The sequence below is a fragment of the Rutilus rutilus genome (assembly GCF_951802725.1).
Source record: "Rutilus rutilus genome assembly, chromosome: 8".
Classification (NCBI taxonomy): Eukaryota; Metazoa; Chordata; class Actinopteri; order Cypriniformes; family Leuciscidae; genus Rutilus; species Rutilus rutilus.
Window position 1 is genome coordinate 37,583,215 of NC_140222.1, and position 23,226 is coordinate 37,606,440.

Sequence of the window (23,226 nt, forward strand, 5' to 3'; positions counted from 1 at the left end):
AATACTTTTTGTGCTAAAAAAACAAAGAAAAATAACAACTTTATTCAACTCTTCATTCTCTTCTGTGTGGGTCTCTGAGTGAGTTGACGTAGTGTAACAGCACACCGATTCTGGGTTGTACGTCACACACATCAGAAGAACATGAATAGTGGAATAAAGTCGTTATTTATTATTTATTTATTTTTGTGCTCAAAAAGTATTCTGGTCGCTTGATAAACTTGTGGTTGAGTCAATGTAGTCACTTGGACTATTTTAAAGGAGTCATAACCTGCAATTTTCACTTTTCCACGAGAATCAATGCACTGTAAAAAATTTACCGTAAAATTTACAGTAACTTACTGGCAACAATTAGCCAGTAAGTTACTGTGAATACTTTTTACAGTAAGGGTACTGTACTTCCATTTACAGTATTTTATGTATACACTGTGAAATCAAAAACAATTAAATACTGTGATTTTAGTTGTATTTACAGTAAGTTACTGGCTAATTGTTGCCAGTAAGTTACTGTGAATATGTTTTACAGTAAGGGTACTGTACTTCCATTTACAGTATTTTGTGTATTCACTGTAAAATAAAAAACAATTAAAAACTGTGATTTTAGTTGTATTTACAGTAACTTACTGGCTAATTGTTGCCAGAAAAAAATTAATACTGTGATTTCAATTGCATTTACATACAAAAAACAATTGAGCACTGTTTTTTATGTATTGTATGCAATACAGTACTATAAACAGTAGATAACAGTTAATCACTGTAAATTCAGTTTCTCACTGTACAATTTAAATACTGTATCACTGATTTAATATTAGCCATCATTAAAAGAATCACCCATATTCTAAAACATTGCAATCAGCTGCAGACAATAAGAAAATTGTTAATAGTTATTTATTTAAAAACATTTGGTGAACAGGAATGACAAAACAGGTACAACATAAAGGGATAATGGACATTGGACAACATGCCATTATACCATCCAAGTTAACGCACATTCTATGTTTGTAATGCGGCCACAACGCCCAGCGGAGTGTGTTAACTTTGGATAGTCTAATGGCGTGAAGTCTATTATCCCGCTTATTACACTGTTGCTAAATTTAATTTACGACTGAAGAAGATTTTACAAAACGAGGCTGTTTCATTACAAGTTTTGTAAAGTTACAGAGCAAACTGTTACTAGTTCATTCACTAGTTCCGCATGACTGGTTGCTATGACGGAACAATAATGCAAATTGATACAATACGGTCAAAAAATTTAACTACTTTAAATCCATGCAAATAACTGATTATTACCACATTCTAAAGAGCAATAAATAACACTATGGCAGTATTGAAATAAAATAAAACATTGAACATTAAAAAATAAAATATTTAATATTTGCATGAACATTTAAAACAGAAAGGAAAATAAACTTTCCCTGCCACTTGACAAAGGTCTATGACCTCTTGCATGCCCTGACCTTGGAGACCTAGAATCCTAGTTGGAGCCCTGAAATTAAAGAAGAAAACACATTAGATCAGCTGAATGGTTTTGAAAACGGTAAAACTCAACTGTTTAACTCTTGAGGAGTTGTAAAATGAGCCTATTTCCAAAAAAAGTGGAGTGTTCTTTTAACAAATACAACTTTTTATTTAAATAATGTAGGCTACTAGTAAATGGTGAAATTAACATTTAGAAAGATTAATAAATGCTGTAGAAGTGCAGTTTATTAATAGTTAATGTTAACTAATGTAGTTAACTAGAGTTTAATAAATGGAACCATATTGTAAAGTGTTACCAATTTGTTATACACCGATTCAGACGTCTCGTGAGTTCAGTGTTGGACAGGTCAGTTGTTTTAACCATTCATTAAATGTAATCGGTTCAAAGGAGTCATTAGTTCGAGAATCGGATGTGTCATTAGCGGACTATGGCACACGTTTTATTATCCCGGGAGTTTAGGACATTGCACAAGATTTTTGTCAACACAGGAAACATTTCATCACTGGATAGTTTTGTTTGTTTATTGAAAGTGTTTTTATTTCAGCTGATGCGTAACAATTTTCAGAGTACATAAGGCAACGTTTTTTTACAAGGTTTCTGCAGGTTTCAGTAAGTCAAATTTAAGACCTTTTTAAGACATTTTAAGACCATAAAGATTGAAATTTAACACCTACACGACGCATTATCCAAGTTAGATAGTTACCTCGGGATCATTAGAGTATCTATAGGGCCCTGTAAAATCCGTTTTATTTTTTCCCAAATTCCGTTTTATTTTTTCCCAAATTCCGTTTTTTCCGTTTTAATTTTTGCAAATTCCGTTTTTTCCGTTTTAATTTTTGGGAATTCAGTTTTTTTTTACCCTTTACTGTTATTTTAGTCGTAAAAAGAGTGTTTTTAATGTTAATGATTTAAATGTACACAAATAAAATAGGAATGACCCTAAATTTATTGAGGTAACAAACAAAATTCTCATTTTAAGAGGTGTTAAATGTAGTTTGGTTTGTTTACATTAGTGAATGTATTAGGCTAACTAACATGAACCACGAGCAATACATCTGTTACTGTATTTATTAATCTTTGTTAATCTTAGTTAACCCTAACCCTGTATTTGTATTATGTTACTTCACACAGTGCATTAAGCTAACTAATGTTAACAACTTTTCATTTAAATAATGTAGGCTACTAAATGGTGAAAATAACATTAATAAAGATTAATAAATGCTGCAGAAGTGCAGTTTATTAATAGTTAATGTTAACTGATCTAGTTAACTAGAGTTTAATAAATGGAACCTTATTGTAAAGTGTTACCGATTTTGTTATACACCGAACCGATTCAGTGTTGGACAGATCAGTTGTTTTAACCATTCATTAAAGTGAATCGATTCAAAGGAGTCATTAGCTCGTGAATCGGACGTATCATTAGCAGACTTGTACGCGTTGTGTGATTATCCCGGCAGTTAGGACATCGCACAAGATTTGTCAACACAGAAAACATTTCATCATTGGATAGGTTTTGTTTAGTTTATTGAAAGTGTTTTTTATGTCAGCTGAATGGGCGGAACGCTTTTCAGAGAAGAAGGCAAGGTAAAAAAGTTTTTTTTGCACAATTCACACCCAGCGGTAGCCTAATTCAGGAAAAAAATATGCGAATGCTCCATGTGAAACTTCGTTCTTCCGATCTTTTACCATTGTGTCAATTCTCAATTGATTTAGATTAATAAGCGCGAGGGAGTGAGAGAGAGCAAGACAGTTTGAAGACGCGCGCGCGACCGGGCCTATCTCTCTGCTCGTTCTTTCAGTAATATGCGATTTTCCTCAGACATACGTTTTTCTCCCACACAAAAACAGAATTGTATTCCAAATATGTAAAATTCCGCGAAATTCCGCGTTGACACTAGATTCCGCGTTAATTTGCCAATTCCGCGATTCCGTGATCGCGGATATTATAGGGCCCTATATCTATCTTTCTATCTATCTAGGACTATCTGATTGTGTGTGTGAGAGAGAGGGAGAGGTAGATATTTTTTTAATAGAAAATTGTACTTTTGCATATTATACTGTAAAAACACAATTATTGTTGATTTTAGTTGATCATAGTTGATCATAACTAGAGAGGAAATGATGAGATGATTAAAGTGACCAAAATTATCATGGTTATCACAGAATCCTTTTCAAAAAGTACTAATACTACAGAATGAAGTCAATTCAACAAGTTGTATGTTGAAAAACAGCAAAGAACAAATTGATTAGCATCAATTAGGGCTGCACAATATGAGGAAAAGCTGCGATGTGCGATAACATTGTTTAATATTGCGATGACGATATGATTTGCGATAAATATTCAAATGTGTATGTTAGCTATACTGTTCCCATGTCTTAGTGCTTTAATAGGTTCTTTGCGTGATAGGTCAAACGTTTATTACCTGCCTGGTTCAGATTACACGATTTTAGCGCGATCCGTTTGATGTAGGGTGTTGTGGGGATTCGTAAAAACAACGGGAGTCGGGACGCAAGATTCGATCGTTTCATCCCGTATACTGTGTCATAGTGGACGACAACCGACGCCAAGTCTGCGATGCTTCACGACATCACGACTAGCATGTTTAATTTTTTAACGGTCCTCCACGACGGGTTCCGTCAAGAGTGAGTGAGTATGAGCGAGAGTGTGTGTGCGCCAGTGAGCGAGACGAGTGTGTGTGTGTGTGCGAGTGCGTGCATGTGTGTGTGTGTGTGTGCGAGTGAGCATGTGTGCGCGAGTGAGTGAGTGAGTGAGGACAGTGAGTGTGTGTGTGTGCGAGTGAGCGTGTGTGTGCGAGCGAGTGAGTGAGGGTCAGTGAGTGAGTGTGTGTGTGTGTGCGCGAGTGAATGTGTGCGTGCGAGTGAATGTGTGCATGTGACGGCACGCGATGACTGGTCGGAAAGCAACGTGTAGTCTGACATGTTTCTTGTCCACGACACGACAAGATTTTAGGAGTCAAAATCGTGTAATCTGACACCGTGACTATCGTAACAGACACAAAAATCTTGTAATCTGAACCAGGCATTATTCATCGTGTCAGGCTGTCTGTTGCGATGTGTTCATCGCGCGAGTTCATATCGCGATGACGATGAAAATTCGATGTATCGTTCAGCCCTAGCATCAATATGCACTTTTTGTTTACGTAAACATTAAAATCATTTGCACATGAAACCGAAAATTTGCTCATCTCTTTGCGGTGTGTTTCGGAGCGCGCGCGCCACCTTGGGAACAGCATCTCATGAGCATATTTTTGTGCTATTAATAGCTCTTTTTATTATTAAACGTGTCCCGCAATTTAGCAACAGTAGCTAGCCTGCATTTTACAACAATCACTGAATGCTGAATCTGATTCTGTCGTTACGTTTGAGTTTTAGGGAAAAATGAGAGCGTAGCCTACTGCTGTGAAGGGAATGCAGCTATAGTTTTTAATGGTTTTACCTCAATATATTATTATTATAATCTTATATTATATTATAAAATATATTATTATTATAATCTTTGGAAGCCAAAATCTAAAATAAAATCAGACTAATCACAAATCTGAAGTGTAACCAGGCTACGTTTAAATGTTTAGTTCTGTCCTCCGTCATCACTCATTAGGGCTGTCATGTTGTGCGCGCTGTGGAGCTCTCTCTCTCTCTTGGACTGCGAATAGCAAAAATGCATCACAGACAAATGGTTTAATATTATGGTAGCCTGTATAGAAATGGCTGGCGAGATAAAACGTCTTTATCCACCTTATTCTGCTCTAAACAATGCGCGCTGCCATAACGACGACTCCGGTTGCCTACTTCCGGTTCGTAGCGCTTGACCTGTACTAGCAGCGAGAGAATGAGTTCAAGCTCCTGATGTGCTGTTGTTTGTTGTTTTAACAATTCAAAGAAGATTTCAAACTTGAGTGTTTCGAGCATAAGATAAGAAGGAGATAATGCCCATGTCCGGTTCCGTATCAGATACATCCAATAAAGTAAACGTTTAGAGTGGTTAGCGTTAAAACTGAAGCATAAGAAAAAAAGTCGGAAAACTTTGCCAATTAATTAGATGTGCAAGGCAAGCAGGCAAGTTTTCGGGTTGTTATGGACAATTAAAAATGTGAGATGTGATGTGAAGTAAACATTTTGGCTCGTTTGACTCAGCTTACTGAAAAGAGCCGGTTCTTTTGACTCACAGCTCTTTAAAAAATAAATTCTTATCTCCTTCTTATCTTATGCTCGAAACACAGTTTCTAAAAAGTTTGAAATCTTATTTGAATTGTTAAAACAAACAACAACAGCACATGAGGAGCTTGAACTCATTCTCTCGCTGCTAGTACAGGTCAAGCGCTACGAACCGGAAGTAGGCAACCAGAGTCGTCGTCATGGCAGCGCGCATTGTTTAGACTGAGCAGAATAAGGTGGATAGCAATAATAACATTACGTGTATTTTTCCAAGTACTGACAGCAGAACCGATTTTCATGATCATTTAATACCGGCTTTCGGTACCCATCCCTACCCAGCCCTATATGTTAATGGAATATTTTTATGAATGAAGGCGTGTATCACTGATATTAGTAATATAGCTACTGATGTCTCTATGAAAATGTTTAAGAATCGATATCAGTTTTGTAAGAATGAGAATCGATTCAAATCAAAAAATCTATATTTTTTTACCCAGCCCTAATAAATAACAGTTTATGTTTTACTTGCATATATGATTTAGTCAATCAAGAGCAATCAACAAGTCTCTCTCTCTCTCTCTCTCTCTCTCAGTTAACGTTGATAAGCTACATTATGTCTTGTTTGACTTTCTTTGCCATTTACATCACACTGAACTACAAACTTTCCAATGACGTCTGGTTAAAGGGATGCGCTCGACCAGCTCACGCGTTTTCTAAACACAAACACTGTTTACACGCCTGGTATCGGTTGTTGGTATCTTACGAGTACATTGAGCTCAGTATCGGCCCGATATCGATACCGGTATCGGTGCATCCCTATATTATTATTATCAAATTATTATTAATTATATTATACCCACATATACCTATATTATTAATTATATTATAATTATTATTAAAGCTATTATCAGAACCTCACCTGTATCTAGTCAGTTAGCAAATAGAACTCCGTGAAGTCCCTGATGAAGGATATTACATAGGGGTTCATGTATGAAGTCTTCCGCTTCACCACTCTCCCTGTCGTCTTGCTCATCTGCTCCTTGGCAGTGCACTTGTTGGAGTCAGGATTGATCCTGACTAAAAACCTATGAACATGAGTATAGGAGTTAGGGGATGGGACAATATGTACACATTAATGAATAACTGTAAGTGCAGTGAGCAATGTAGAATCATACATAAAGGCCAGCAGACAGAGGCATTTCACATCCCAACAGGAGTTAGTCAAGGCTGTCTACTTTCTCGATTAACGTTACCATTCCTCTTCGAAGGCCGACTAGATCATGCGGCCGACTAAGTTAACGTTAGATCATGCGGCAAGCCACTGACAACAGGCGCAATGGGATCCAATGGACCCCATTTACACAACTGGACGACCTAGACTTTGTAGATTATATACATATATAGGCTAGTACGTCAGTGATGGTAAATTTACTTACTGATTTTCTGGAAGTCCCGATAAGCAGTTGGTGAAGGATCCGCGATTCCAAGATGGAAACTCCAGCAGAGGCCACGGGTGGGAAAAATACATAACGTTAAAGGCTGTGAAAACGTCTCCGTCGGAGCTCTCACGGAAACGTTTTCGTTGAATTCCTCTCACGCAAAAAGTGAAAGATATCAACACAAAGACGAAAACAAAATAAATACAACCACAAGACAAAGCCGTGTATAAAGAAACGTAAATTTGAGTAGTAGTCTGTAACGGCTGTGAAAACGTCTCCGTCGGTCGGGGAGCTCTCACGGAAACGTTTTCGCTGAATTCCTCTCAGGCAAAAAGTGAAAGAAATCAACACAAAGACGAAAACAAAATAAATACAACCACAAGACAAAGCCGTGTGTAAATAAACGTTCATTTGAGAATTAACGGAGCTTTTCTGTCACTGACGACGAGTCAGAAATTCAAGTGCTGCTTCTTTCGCGCTTTTTTCCCACAGATTCTAGAACTTTCTAGACTGGGTAAACCCCGCCCACTCTGCCGGCGCCTTATTTCGCCCTGCAGCTCAGAAACAGCTCTGCATGTTTATCTCTCCTGCTTCCGAAGAAAAAAATATATAACACTGATTTTTGTAAAATAAAAATCCCATGGGACGTATTTATGAGTTAACCAGACAGCCCCAATTTTTGCCTACCCAAAATAAAAGTCATTCTGAGACACATAACCTTAGAAAGCTTGAGAGTTTTGGCTCAAGTTTAAAACTCAAAATTAATCAGATGTTTTTAATATTGAGATATATAAGCTCAAAAATAAAAACAACAAATATTAAGAATATATTTATTAAATGTATAAAAAACATGAATATTTTAATATTAATAACATAATTATTTGAATATACTATTGCAACTTATAACCAATGGTCATGCTTCATTTCAAATCTGAGGATGATATCTCAAAAAATTATGCGTTTATGAAGCCTATATTGTTAGACCATGTCAAGGGAGACTTTGGGTATGACTTTGGGGAGACTAACGCTTATCAAATATTTTATTTCCCTGTTAACACCCATTTACACCCAAACACCCATTTACAGTCACAAAACAAACAAACAAAAAATATTCTTGGAATCTTATGTGAATTCTTAAAAAAAGATATTGTATGGAATAGAAAGCTCCTGCAGCAGGTGCAGAGTACAAGTTACATGACATATTTTAATTTATTAAAACACTTTTACTTAAAGCTCACCATCGAGTATTTATATCATATTCCGGTAATGAATTCTGAACAACAATAATCTGGGGCCGTCCATGTGAAAGGGGTACAAAGAAAGATATGATAAAAAAAGGAAAATACAGTAGCTTACTTTAATATTTACAGTACTATAGTGGCTAAATTGTGTTTTTTTTACAGTAATGATTTGACTACTGTGATTTCAACTGTAATGTTTGGACTACTGTGATTTTTACGGTCTTACTGTAAACTTTACAATATTCTACTGTAAAATATTATACAGTACTGTTACTGTGAAATCTACAGTAAATAACTGTAGATTTCACAGCCATTTTTTACAGTGTGTATGTTATGATTGCATAATGATTATACACTGGCCGGGAAGCCTATATTTAAAAGTGAAGCGTTTGTTTACCTCAGGGTTTGGAAAAATTGCCCACGTGCACGCGCACTAAAACAGGAGATTTTTGATTTACCATATATGGACACCGCAGCAGGAAGCCCGCCCTTCCCCTCTCCCCCTCACCCCCTCACATTCAGTCGCGAAAGATGGAGAAACGTAGTGCACACGTGAGTTGCTCTGTGGTTGACTGTCAGAATCAACATGTAAATGTGTTTTCTCTACCAAGAACGGACCTAGCTATCAGGGACCAGTGGATTAAATTCATTTTTAATGACGCGGTTCCTTCAACCCTTCCCACTGGCTTATCGTTAGGTGTTTGTGCTGTGCTAAACATTGTACGCCGGAATCCTTCACAAATTTGGGGCAATATCAGGCGAAGTTGTCATCGAAGCTCGGGAAAAGCGCCATTCCAACAAAATTGCCTGCAGTTGAAATGGTAAGACTGTTTTTATTGCTCTACTGTGTGTTACAAACAGCAGCTAATGCGGATATTGTATGCTATTGCGTCTGTCACTAGACAAATAAACGAAAGACTCGAGGTGAAGTAATTATTTTTGTTCCCTGTAAATTGATTTTTGACTGCATTATAATGATTTCTTAATTCAGAATATGATCAAGATTGCGTAGGTTGATGTGTTCGGGGAATTTGCCAGTTAATAGTAACATTTAAAGCCCCTTAAATGAACGAAATGACTCGAAAAAAGATTTTTTCATTTTGATGAATGAAATCACAAGAGAGTCAATGGACACTGGTGGCTGGTGTTGCCAGATTGGGTGTTTTTCCGGTACATATTAAGGCCGGTTTATGGTGGGTTTTAGGTGGGTTTTCGCCTGGAAGGCTTTATAGAAATCCGGCATCCTACTGAACGAAGTTAAACTGAGAGAGCGTGGCATTCAGACACCACAATGAATGAGTTCACAGTAACGTTCATCAGGCAGTAATGCGTTCAGTTCACGTTCGCCCAAAATATGAACGAGTTCATGAACTATCGTTCAATGAACGCGTTCAGGCACAACACTGGCCGGGAGTATTAGCTTCGAGGTAAACATTGGGAATGGCTGCTAACATACTTTGCAAAAAACAATTGACTGAGATCATCATGTACTCGGCTATTATTGATTGCCTAATGCTTATACACTGGCCGGGAAGCCGGTCGCGGCTAGGTCGGGTTCATTCACAAATGCACCATGATGTCATTTTGGAATGATATGCTAAAGCGTTACCTGCGGTGTCAACCCCCCTCCTTTCTGCAACCAATCAACGCGCCCCTCATTTGCATTATTAAAATGACCGTCCACGACAGCCAAAACATCGCATCAGATCTCGCGAGACAATAATGCCTTCAGAAATAAGGCTCTGAGGAGCTCTGTGTTTATTTTTTTTCCACTTTTCTTTTTTAGAAGGGCCTGAAAGACTATAATACAGCAGTAGGTATCCAAGGTAATACTAGGTTATGACTCCTTTAAACATTGTCTTTTCTAACTTTCTGGGCTGGCAAGTTTCGACCCCTTAGAAGCCTATGGAGCAGATGAAAGAAAGTCTTACGGGGTTGGAACAACATGAGGGTGAGTAATTACTGACAGAATTTTCATTTTTGAGTGAACTAACCCTTTAATACTAGTATTTTTTTTTATAGTTGATGTATCCTGGACGTAACCAAAATGACAAGGCAGTTATTAAAAAAAGGGGTATTAAAAAATATTAAATTGGAAGTGCTGATGCCCTGAAAATAACATGAGGAAGACATTCAAAAACGTTTGTACCTGCCACATTAACCAATTTATTTTTTCCATCTGTTAAATTAAGCAAAAAAAAAATGTTTGTTTTTTATGTCTGTTTATTGTGTTTTTATTAAAAATAGAATTGTGTGAAGAATGTTACCAGTTTGTTACTACTATTCTTTTTTCGAATGATGTCTTTGATGAAAATTTGTGATATGAACATTATACTAACCCCGATATCAGATTTCCAGTCACTTGAATTTTGGGACTTTCCATTTTTACAATGACTCCAGTGTCTTTATCAAAGATCTGCTTCATTAAATTAAGTTCATTTAAATGCATCTTGATTCTGTCAAGAAAATATGCACATTTTAATATAAATATACATTTTATTTAGCAGGAGGATATTGTAGGAACACTGGTCTTACCCTTTAGCTGTATACTGCATGATGGGAATTGGAAGAGCTTGGTCTGGAATATCCTTGTCTTGGATGTACTGTTTGAGCATCTCAGTACCTTTACCTGCAACTGTCAAAACAAACAACTTTTGTACTTAAAGATTAGGTTTTTGGATCTGTCCCTTTATTTTTATGACATGAAAGATGCAAACCCATCAGGACCTACATGTGATCTCCATGTCATTGTAGTGTTTTGATTATTGAACTACATATTATAAAGATTTTATTCACAGTTAGTCACAGGTCAAAAGTCACAAAATAGAAGATATAAATAAAATGTATTAATAAAAAAGTTTTTGCAAATGTGCAGTTTATCACATTAGTCTGTTTGAATGTTTAATGTTTGTTTTAAACCACTTTTTAAATCTCTCATTATGCTATATTATCACCAAATACTGGATTCAGTATGTTTGTGTACATGAATATGTGTGTGTGTGTGTGTGTGTGTGTGTGTGTGTGTGTGTGTGTGTGTGTGTGTGTGTGTGTATATCCATGCATGAACAACAAAATGTGAACAACATGATGAACATGTTCCTGAAAACTAAATGATTCTCTTATTTTTGATCTCTCCCATTCATTTTCAATGGGTGGTTTAGTGTGATAAATTGAACAGAATATTTTAAAGGTTTATTCAGTATTGCCAAAATTCCCCCCAAATGATTTAGGTGCATAAGCTCAGATAAAGGAGGCATACAATGCAAAAATAAATACAAAACCTGTGCTAGATGAAAGAAAACAAGTTGACAAAAGTCAAAATTAAATCCAATATTTGATAATAAAATATATGTTACAGTCATGTTCAGTTTATTTTAGGTTCTTGGACTTTCTGTTTTGTTTACATTCATCATAGATGTTCCTTGTTGTAGTTCCCTACCACTGATCAGTCAACATGGACCCTACTAACACTAATCATCAAAGCATTTAATATTTTAGTTAATCATCACTGTGTATTTATCTTCCTGCTTTTGTTCTGTTCCTTGTCCGGTATTGTTTGTGCATAGCACACTGTCTCACACGCTACTGTCACAGTCACCAGCTGGTGTGCCCATGTTGACCACTAGAGGGCACTCCTTCTCTGACCTTTGCCATTCAGCCATGAACTTCAGTCCCCATAATCCTTTGCCCAGTGGCAGCATTTCACCAGGGGGCCAATGTTTCGGAAAAAATTGAAGCTTCTCTGGGCACCGCCATTGGCTAGCGGACCATCACCTGCTGTTAGCATTCCATTGACTCCCATTCATTTTCACATTACACATTGACTCCCATTCTATTTAACATCCAGGGAAGATAAAATAGGCCTGTTTCTTTTCATTTTTACTCAGTATCTGACAGCTAATCAAAAAGGCGCACGATAAAGTGATGCAATAAACTGCGTCAATAAACTGTATTTACACACACATTTACACACACACCATACATCACATGCTCCAGATACATTAACTATACGTGATCATGTTGTTTACTTGCTGTGCTTACGCGCCGATTGCTAACAACACAGACATTTGAAGCAGTTTTACTCACCGCCTGCGGTACCAACGCACCAGGGGTGGGCAAAACTTTTTGGCTCAAGGGCCACACTGGGTTTTAAAATTTGACAGAGGGCCGGCCCAGTAGCAGATTATGAAACACGATCTCATGAAAGTTCGTATCTATACCACAAATTTTATTTCTCGTGCCATTTATACGCCAAAAATGTTTTTGCATGCATATGCTACGCACTGTAAACCCTGTGGTTAGGATTAGGGGTGCGGAGTGCGTGCCTATTACACGCCATAAAGTGCGTATCATATGCACACGAAAACTGCGTATCATAAGCACTACAAATACAATTTGTGGTTCATGACAATTCACTTTCATGAGATCGGGCTGAGCAAACACATTTTCCGTTGTGGCAACATCTGCGCGAAAATCAACTGAGAGACGACATTATGATGACAATACATTTTTGTTCCTAGTTACTATTGTTACTTTGTTACTTTGTTACTATTTTGATGCTAGATATCCCCCATTTAGCATGTTATGTTTTGAGGTTAATTTTTAATTAGTCAGATGTTAGATAATTATAGCCTATACTTTTTAAATATTGTTTATCCTTATTATTATTTAATGGGCCTAACAGTAAATTAGAAACAAATCACCTGCAAGTGTACACTTAGAAGAGTAAAAATGACAGAAGGTTACGTTAATTCAACTTTATTAAAACTGCATATGGCAATCAATTTGCACTAAAAGTCATACATTTGTGGAAAAAAACGAAATAAACAAATATGCTAATTTATTTTAAGAATAATAAAATAAAACGTAAAAAGCAAAGGCAGATCAGAACATTTAATGAACTAAACCGGGTTCTGTACATGGCAGACAGGGGAGCGTAGTCGAAAGCCGGACGATAAAGGTCGGTAAACGGAATCAGTCAGGGAACATCCACAAATCCAGAGGAGCAAAGAAACTAAATAGCAGACCAATCAAAGGAAAAACTAAACAGGTGTGCAAGCGGTTACCAAACATTTTTTCTCTGTGACTTTCCAAAAAAGGAAAAATTCTATGCGCTTAAACCTTGTGCATTGTTCAAATTTACAACCTTTCGTTATGTTTCGTGGCTGAAAACAGCCACTACTTTAAACTGCTGTAAAAATGTATCAGATAAATATTTTTGAAAATTTGCCCACAGTGTACTTTTGAGTTTTTGAAAAATTTCAAAGCATTTTCCTAAAATATGTGTCAAAATAAGATTTGTCACCAAAAATCATTCCATTTGCTGAAACACAGAAAAAGTTATGGCCAAATTAAAATACCCCATAGTGGATGAAAACATCCCCAACAGCACATAAGGGTTAAGGCCAGTGGGTAAGAGTTTCATATTACTTTGAAGGTACCCCCGGGAGCCGCCATTGGCTAACAAGCCTTCACCTGCTGTTAGCATCCCATTGACTCCCATTCATTTTGGCGTCACTTTGACAGCGAATAACTTTACATCTGAGGCGTTTAAAGACCCCATTTGTCCATGGTTTATTTCTAAAGAAACACGACAATGTATAAAAGGCTCCATTACCTTGTATCTTACATTATGCCCCCGTAGAAGCAGTTTTTGTAAAAGTAGGCTAACGATTGCGTCATAACCACGCGACTCTGGAAATTACCGTAGAGACAGGAAGAGAAGCTCGCATGCAATCGGGGGGACGTGGAGGCATAAAGTCCGATAAAGTCAAGGGAGAAGCCCATAGAGAGTCATAAAGTTTCTCCTGCTCCTAGCTCATGGACAGATCCTACTCACGCTTTCCATCTCTGCAAGATTCGGAAGGGAATGGTTCAGATTTCGTTTGGCACAGCTACTAGAAAACTTACAACTGTCAGGCAGGCTGCTCACGTCACATCCACGTTGTCAAGCTCAGTTTGAGTCTGCGCAGTACGCTTGGCAATCAGGAAATGAGGGCTTCTAATGTGCTTCACTTTCTCTCCGTTGAAACCTATGGGGTCGCTGTGTCCAGTTTATATACTGTCTATGGTTAAGGCGCTGTCTGTTTGGTTTCCATGGTGACGTGTCATTGCTTGTTACGTGACGCACTGCAGCCACAAAACAGCGCTGAATGAATGATGGTCTGCTTTTATGTAATTTTTCCTTTCTCACATTTGTTAGCTATGTGCCGGGTGCGTCTTCCTCGGCTTATGAAGAGACCGTTTTGCGCACCCGGCAATGTCGGGACGTCATCCTGTACAGTAGATGGCGGTAATACTCCCAAGGAGTGAGCAGTCAGTAACAAGTAGTAGTAGAAGAAGAACGCCGTAATCTCATTTCTCGCACATGCGTCCTGGCGCTCCCGTGAACTCTCGTCAGAGGCCCACATTGAGGAACACTAATAGTTGGATAAAGTCGTTATTTTTGTTGTTTTTCCGCACAAAAAGTATTGTCGTCGCATGATAAACTTAATGTAGTGCCACTGTAGTTAGTTGGACTATTTTAACGATGTTTTAATAACTATTCTGGGCCGGTGAGTTTCGGTCACACTGGAAGCCTATGGAGGAGTCAAAATTCTGTCAGATTTCATCAAAAATATCTTAATTTGTGTTCCGAAGATGAACGAAAGACTTACATGGTTGGAACAACATGAGGGTGAGTAATTACTGACAGAATTTTCATTTTTGGGTGAACTAACCCTTTAACCTCCCTACTATTTCTTTTTTATGACATGAAAGATATAAACCATCAGGGATCTGCAGTTGTGGTCAGAATTATTGGCACCCCTGGTAAATATGATCAAACTGTAAAAATAAATCTGCATGGTTTATCCTTTTGATCTTTCATTCAAAAAATTTGCAAAACTCCAACCTTTTATTTAGGTAAAGGAATTGAAAGTGGGGGTAAAATCACATTATGAAATAAATGTTTTTTCTCCAAAACACGGCCATAATTATTGGCACCCTTTTATTAAGTATTGCCTTTTTGCAACCTCCTTTTAAAGATAACAGCTCTGAGTCTTCTCCTATAATGCCTGATGAGTTTGGAGAACACCTGACAAGAGATCAGAGGCCATTCCTCCATACAGAATCTAGGGGCGATTCCAGGACCAAGAACCAGTCTGGGGGGGCCCATGGGAAATCAGAAAATTCAACTGGAAATAAATACTTATTAAAAAAAAACCTTTGCAATGCCCAGTGCCCTAATATAGATGGTATTAAATGTGGCACTGCACAAGAGCCTGAAAATCATTTTGTATTTTGCATGGATCGGACCACAGCTTTGTTCTAATAAATAAAAAACATCACATAGGCATTAATTAGTCATTTAACATGCTGCATTCTCAACACAAACATTGAATAGTGTGTGTGTGTGTGTGTGTGGGCGAACATTCTCTGCATGAAATCTGTCTCTGACATGGTTTCTTCTTAAATAAACCTTGGATGTCCTGTTGCTGTCCTGACTCTGTGTCCCCTTCCCAGAGGCCATCAGGTTTTGATTTTTTATCTGTTGGTATTTGATGGAATCCATGATACCATGTCTCTGAACAAGATGTCCAGGACATCCAGCAAAAAAAATAGGCCCACAACATTAAAGATCCTGCAGTTTATTTAACCGTGGGCATGGGGTACTTTTTATCCCTGTGTGCACCAAACACATCTGGTGGCTTTGCTGCAAAAAAGCTATCTGTTTCATCTGACCATAGAACCTCATCCCATTTGAAGTTCCAGTCTTGTCTGACAACTGAATATGCTGGAGTTTGTTTTCGGATGAGCGAGGAGGATTTTTCTTGAAACCTTCCCAAACAACATGTGGTGATGAAGGGGTTCTTTGATTATTATTTTTTAATCTCTGCAATTCTCCATCTGGGATTCTTGGAGAGTCTAATTTGTAGGATTGAAAATAATCCCAAGATATCTGAAAATTAACAAAGTCATTTGCTTTTACTGAAATGAACAAAAACATTCAACATGAGTGTTGAAGAATGTTGTTTGGTCGTTGGGGAAGTGGTGGGATACGCTAGCCTTTCGTCCGCTTCTAGAATGAACAATGCAACAGTGTTTTTTCTGGATAGTGTAGACAAGGCGAATGAGTTGGTAGAACGGGGAATTGTTATTGATGGCAAATTTATTTCAGTTCTCCCACTTTCCTTATCAGCGAAAAAGGTTATTCTATCTAACGTACCACCTTTTGTTAGTGATGGATTTCTAACGCAAGCTTTGACACGTTATGGAAAGTTGGTGTCCCCAATAAAAAAGATTCCAATTAGTAGCGAGTCGCCTTTATTGAAACATATTGTTTCTTTTAGATGGTTCGTATACATGATTCTGGACGATGTGGATCTAGATCTGACACAGAATTTTCGAATTGACGATTTTAGCTATGCTATTTACGTGACTACTGAAAAAGTCAAATGCTTTGGATGTGTTAATACAGGACATTTAATAAATGGCTTCCTCTTCAGAAGGTAAAGGTGGTGCAAATAGGAAGGTGCAAACGATGAGGAGAATCAGTTTAGTGTAGTAAGTGAAGAAGCACAGTTAACATCAGAACAAGAGCAATGTTTTTTTCAAGACTCCTCAAAAAAGAAAGATGAAATAGGCTAGATGCTAAAATAAGCAAGACTGTTGAACTACAAAATGAGGAAATGCAAGATACGGGAAGTGACAGTGACTCGTCTGAATGCAGTATACGTTTTTTGCAAGGTGAAACTACTGATCGCAGTTATGGTCTTGAGGACCATTGTTCCTCAGGGCAACAAAAAATAAAAGGGGTGTAAGAGGGAAAGAATATTTTCCTGTCTTGAAAAGATTTGTTTGATCGAGCAAAAAGTTGGATGGCTAGTGATTCCTAGAACAAAGAAGTGGTTGAAGAAAATTGTGAGGAATACAAACAACATCCTTGATAATGATGCTGTATAAGATGAAGAAAAATAATATTTCTTTTCTTTTTGTGTGGTAAGTTGTGGTTGTTATTTTTCTTTTTCTTCATTATGAGTGAAGTACATATTGCGGTGCAAGGAATTAAAAAAAAAGAGCACAGATTTTTTAAGAAATGGTACAGAAGAACATAGACAGCTTTTTTTTTTACAAGAAACTCATAGTAGATAATGTGGTTGACTGGACGAAGGAATTTAGTGGAATATCTGTATTAAGTCATTATTTTTAATTTTAAACCGGCGATCTCATATGATGTAGATTTAATTGTGAAAGGTTAGAATGTTAAAAGTCAGAGCTGTTTTTATGAAAATTTTGTGTTTGTTTTTGTTTGATTTTATACTCCAACGGCACCTATAGAAAGGTTACTGTTTTTAGATACTCTTTGTTCAATGATTAAAAATTGTTGTACTATAGATTTTCTATTTGTGGCTGGTGATTTTAATTGCACTGAACTGGATATAGACAGGAATCATGTTGAACCTCATATGACTTTGCGCAAATGTTTAATTCATTTGATTGAGAAATATGATTTATGTGACATTTGGAGAGTTATGAATGGTAATGAAAAGCAATAGACATGGGCTCATGTACGCGATAATTATATATCATTTGCAATGTTAGATAGATTTTATGTTTTTAAACATCATTTGAATGTTTAACAAATCTTTTATCACACCGTTGTCTTTTACTGATTATAATATGGCTTAAATTCAGTGAAATGTAAAAGTGCATATTGGCATTTTAATATGAGTCTTTTAAATGATAAATTATTTACTTAATCGTTGAAAAAAATTTGGAAGGTTTTTAAGGAGGAGAAATCTTCTTTTAAATCTATACAACAATGGTGGGATTATGGTAAAACAGTTTACGCAACAACATACTCAAAATGTCACAAAAGAATTGAATCGTTCTTTAGAAATGCTTTAAAAAGATTTGATGGATTTACAAAAGTTGTCTCAAACCTCAAATGATAGTAATTTTATGGAAACCCTTTTAAAGAAAAAAGCTGAACTTAAAGAGCTGTTAGAGCATAAAGCACTTTACAAAAGTGAACTTGAACCAGAAAAGAGGGAAAAATCTCCTTTCTTAAAGGATCTACCCAAGATCTTAGAAGAGAACAGAGCTGGAATGTGGCCTATCTCTGGGAGAGCTCTATAAAGCACTCCAAGATATGGGGCCCTATTTTAACGATCTGAAATGCAAGTATCAAGCGCGAAACGCAAGTATCTTTGTGGGCGGATCTCGGGCGCTGTTGCTATTATACCGGCGGGATAAATGACTCTTGCACCCGACGCAAATCTAAAATGGGTTGGTCTGAAGTAGCTTCATTACTCATATGTGTGGTTTGAGCGTAACGTGAAGTAAACCAATCAGAGCATCATCTCACATTCCCTTTAAGAGCAGGCGCGCTTGTTCCATGGCGGATTGCTATTATAACGGTGGATTTGCCAGACGCACGCCAGGAGCGGTTCACAGCCAAGGAGAGCAACGCTCTCGTCAGGGCCGTAAAACACAGAGAAGTGACATTGAATGGGATGGAAGAAACCCACCCAAAAAAACTTCGGCTAAACAGGCATATAATAATTTGGGTAAATGTGTAAGCTAGATTTATGCCTATTTTTTCACATGGACACAACAATGATTTCCCTCGTGTGTTAATATTTTTCCTTGTAATAATGTGTGGTTTTCTAAAAATGAGAACAACTGTGTCTGTGTGTAGATGAGAGAATCAAAGTGTATGCGCGTTGTGCACACGCTACATTGATTATGGCCAAGCATGCGCCCTTAAAATAGCTTATGAATAACATGCGCAATGCGGAAAATTACATAACATGACCAGGAAAAACCTAGTCTAAAGTCAGTGGCGGAATTGTTTTCTAAACCTGCAAAATAACACCAGGGAACGTTTGCGCCGGAACACGCCTCCTCTTTGCGCTGAACCGTCCCCGGGAGCGCAAGTTCATTTCCTAATTTACCGATGTGTGTCTGTGGAGGGAAAAGTCCGCTGTGCGCGGGTGCAAAATAGGAAAGATACATGTGTCGGTGTACAAAGTCAATTGTGCTGGGTGCAAGATAGGGCAGTGGTTACTCTTCTTCCAAAAAAAAGAGATCTCACTGAGATTAAGAACTGGAGGCCGGTATCACTTCTGTGCAGTGATTATAAATTACTTTCTAAAACTTTAGCTAATAGATTGACTAAAGTAATAGGACAGGTGATCCATCTAGATCAATCTTAATGCGTACCAAACAGTAACATTTTTGACAATATTTCCTTAAATTATTTCCTTAATTAGAGATATTATACAGGTTTCCAAATTATTTAATATCAGGATTTGCACCTGCCCACACTGCCAAAAGAACCAAAACCTGGTTCAATGACCATGGTATCACTGTGTAATTACTGTGTGATTTCATGTAATATTCAAATTTTCTGGGATTTTGATTTCGTGGGTTTCATAAACTGTAAGCCATAATCATCAAAATTATAACAAATAAAGGCTTGAAATATCTCACTTTGCATGTAATGAGTCTATATAATATATTAGTTTCACCTGTTAAGTTGAATTCTTGAAATAAATCAACTTTTTGATGATATTCTAATTTTATGACCAGCACCTGTAATTATGATTAATAAACAAAGTGACATACATGTTTTATTTAGATTGATAGAGGACTTTGGAAAATGGTCTTCAGCAAAAGTAAATTGTAAAAAAAATATTAAGCGTTTTTATTAGGGGATTGGAATGCAGGTAAACCCATTCTTCCTGAAGGTCTGCGTTGGAATAGGTAGGGTTTGAAATATCTTGGAGTTTTTTTAGGAGATGATAATTAAAAAAAAAAAAAGAATTGATGTGATTTTGTAAATAATTTTTTTTTTTTTTAAATCAGATAAAAAAAATCTCTCTCTCTCTCTCTCTCCCTCAGGTAACATTTTACATATATGCTGGAAGAGACTGTAAATGGTTCGCACTCTGAAAAACTAGACAAAGTCTTTAGCAAAAAGAATCAATTATTTTAATAGAGCAAGAGCAAACGTTTCAGCCATCCAGCTATTCTCAATGCTCATATTCATTATGCTGGGTACAATTAATGCTATAAGTTTTTATCATCTCAAACATCTATTTTGTTACTATTTTAAGTATAACCATATATTATTGTATCGTATTGACTTTGAAGTGCTACCTATTGCAATACAATTTTGTCACTCTCTATAGCAACACTCTCCCACATATTAAGCTATTGTAACTGCGCTTATTTCTGTCGTTTGTTATAAGTAGCAGTGGGTGTTATAAGAAAGGTACAGTTTTCTACCATCTGCTGAAAACGTTTCTTTAGTCATTCGGCAGTCTTGCTGCTTGAAATCCACCCTTACAAACTCTCCCCCTCATCATGCATTAAGACAATATAGACACACGTAGCAACGCAAGCAACTGATTTAGCAATCTGTCAACCTTGGATATTCTTAGACCTCTCATGGCATGACTGCAGTGGAATTGACTATTTTCTAATTATTATAACCATTAATCACGTATACCAAAAAAGGTAAATTAAAAACAGAGATCATTCATATGCAATTAAAAACTTGCTTCTATCCATTGCTAATAATACAGTTGCAAGAACGTCTTCAAATTCAAAATGCAGACAGCTTCAATGGTTTGATGACAAATGCAAAGATGCCGTTAAAGTGTAGAAAACAAACTTAAAGACTCTTCTTCAGGAATCCAATTACTATAAATATATATATTTTATTATCTTGTAACTCTAAATACATTTCAGAATTTTGACGGTACAGTTATCAGTAATAAGTTAGATTTCTGTCTGTTCCTCACATAGAGTTATTACATGGTCTTCTTGTAGGGTACATTTATGGTGTTTTATTGTTTGAAATCTGTGTTCTACAGAAAAAAATGGTATGGGATGAGGGTGAGTAAATAATAACAGAAGTTGCCATTTGGGTGAACATTTGCTTTAAAATAATCTTCTGTACCTGATCCATTCTTGGTTTGCTTTGTATCATGTTCCTGAAATGCTTTAGCTCAGGGGTGTCCATACTCGGTCCAGCAGAATTTATTTCCAACTTGCCTCAACACACGTAGCATAAGACCTTGATTAGCTGCTTCAGCTGTGTTAAAATGGGGTTGGAGACGAACTCTGCTGGACAGTAGCCCTCCAGGACCAAGTTTGCTCCTGCTATAGCTGTATATCTCCCAGTCTTTTATATGGGATCTGCTCATCATGGGGGACTAATCAATAGTGCTTCATAAGCGCTCACTTGACCAAACTACAAATAGAATATCCATAATATCCTCAAATTTAAACAAAATATGGCTGATTTTGGTTAAAAGAAGCATTTGCTCTACTCTTAATTTGCATTTGAATAAAATTTGATAGGAACTGCTTTTGACATCGTAAGCTGCAGAAGCATTGAGATTTGCCCCGGTGCTCTTTATTGACAAACAGCATGTGAATTAAGACAGGCATAATGTCTTTTATATGGTCTGTCAATGACACTCTAGTCCCTGTGACACTTTCTCCTGCTCTCCCTTTCTATTTTCCATATGTATCTGCATTGACTTACAGGTAATTGCAGTTAACATGTCTGGGACAGTCTTGTCCTGCAATTCTACATTTCATTGGTTATTTCTTTGGTGATTATGGCAAGAAAGTGCGTCCTTCCAAAAATATGTTTAAGACTATATAGTTAACAAAATAAAAATAAATTAAAAAAGACAAGGCTTGGGAATTTAAGTATTTGGTATTTTTTTGGAAACTGTTTTTGGTAATAATTTTGAATTATTGTAATATTTCACAGCATTACTTTTCTTCACTTTTAAAATAATAGTTCCCCAAAAATAAATTAGTGATTATTTATTCAGCCTCGTGTCATTCCAAACGTGCATGGTATTCTGTTTCCTATGTAACATAAAAGCCAGCAAGTAGCCTCAGGTCATGCTTGTGATGACATGTACCAAGTTTGGTCTGAATCCGATAAAGCGTTGCGGAGATACAGCCTTACGTCTGTTTTCGCAAGCGCTATATAAAATTTGTTAGTGCGTTTATCGAAAACGGTTTGACGAATCAACTTGAATTCAACTTGAAATTAATTTTTTTGTCGGCATGGTCTGGAGATGATCTGGTTCAATTTTCGTGAAAATCGGAGCAAGGGCCTAGGAGGAGTCCGAAAAAGTAGGTTTTTCAGAAAATTCAAAATGGCGGAAAATTTTCCATGACGGAACATTTCCATGAGGGTGCAATCGAATCGACTTGAGCTAAGGAATCGGAGGGAACAATTTTGTTGATAGGCCTCACGGTTCAAAAGTTATTAACATTAACATGAGTGCAACTTTGGACAGATGGTGGCGCTAGAGGGATTGAGTTTGAGACTCCAAAATTGCTATGCTGATAGATCAGACTGTCCTCTATCAGTGTGCCAAATTTCATAACTTTCCCGCAAGCGGTTGTATGGGCTGCCATAGATTCCAAGAGCGGAAGAAGAAGAAGAAGAAGAAGAAGAAAAATAAGAACGGGAACAGATACAATAGGTTTCTCCGCACCTTTGGTGCTTGGCCCCTAATAATAAGAACGGGAACAGATACAATAGGTGCCTTCACACTTTTTTGGTGCTTGGCCCCTAATAAATCATGTAAGCTGAATAGGTCAGAACAGTAACACAATCCACCAAAACCAAATCAAACCATGCAATTACTATACTTAGGAACCGAATGCAATGATTGGACGAACATCATATGGTCCTGATTTAAAATAGATAAATAATAATAATAATAATAATAATAATAATATTTAGACGACTTTAATTAATGATTGCAACCAGGATTTACACTTCCGACCAGTAAAACAAAACAAAAAAATTATGAAAACATTATTTCACTTAGTTGCCAAGGCAACATTTTTCATTTTATTTAGTTTAGTA

At 36.9% G+C, this 23,226-nt stretch overlaps 1 protein-coding gene and 2 long non-coding RNA genes across 3 annotated transcripts in view; all 3 read right to left on the bottom strand.

Annotated features, from left to right (window-relative positions):
- The window catches only part of LOC311295372, a 383,037-nt gene that overhangs the window by 336,678 nt on the left and 23,133 nt on the right, over positions 1-23,226 (bottom strand). The gene's annotated exons all lie outside the window — the stretch shown is intronic.
- LOC311295353 (bactericidal permeability-increasing protein-like) overlaps positions 1-23,226 on the bottom strand; it is a 43,569-nt gene that overhangs the window by 9,904 nt on the left and 10,439 nt on the right. Inside the window, exons 3-4 of the mRNA XM_084416692.1 lie at positions 10,869-10,968; positions 10,673-10,789 (exon numbers count right to left, since the gene is read on the bottom strand). Coding sequence (XP_084272818.1) covers positions 10,673-10,789; positions 10,869-10,968 — 217 coding nt within the window. The remainder of the gene's footprint in view (positions 1-10,672; positions 10,790-10,868; positions 10,969-23,226) is intronic.
- Positions 1,403-7,814, bottom strand: LOC311295373. Its single transcript, XR_014628318.1, has 3 exons — positions 7,090-7,814; positions 6,573-6,738; positions 1,403-1,483 (listed from the first exon to the last, which is right to left on the bottom strand). It is a non-coding gene; the product is annotated as an uncharacterized lncRNA (long non-coding RNA).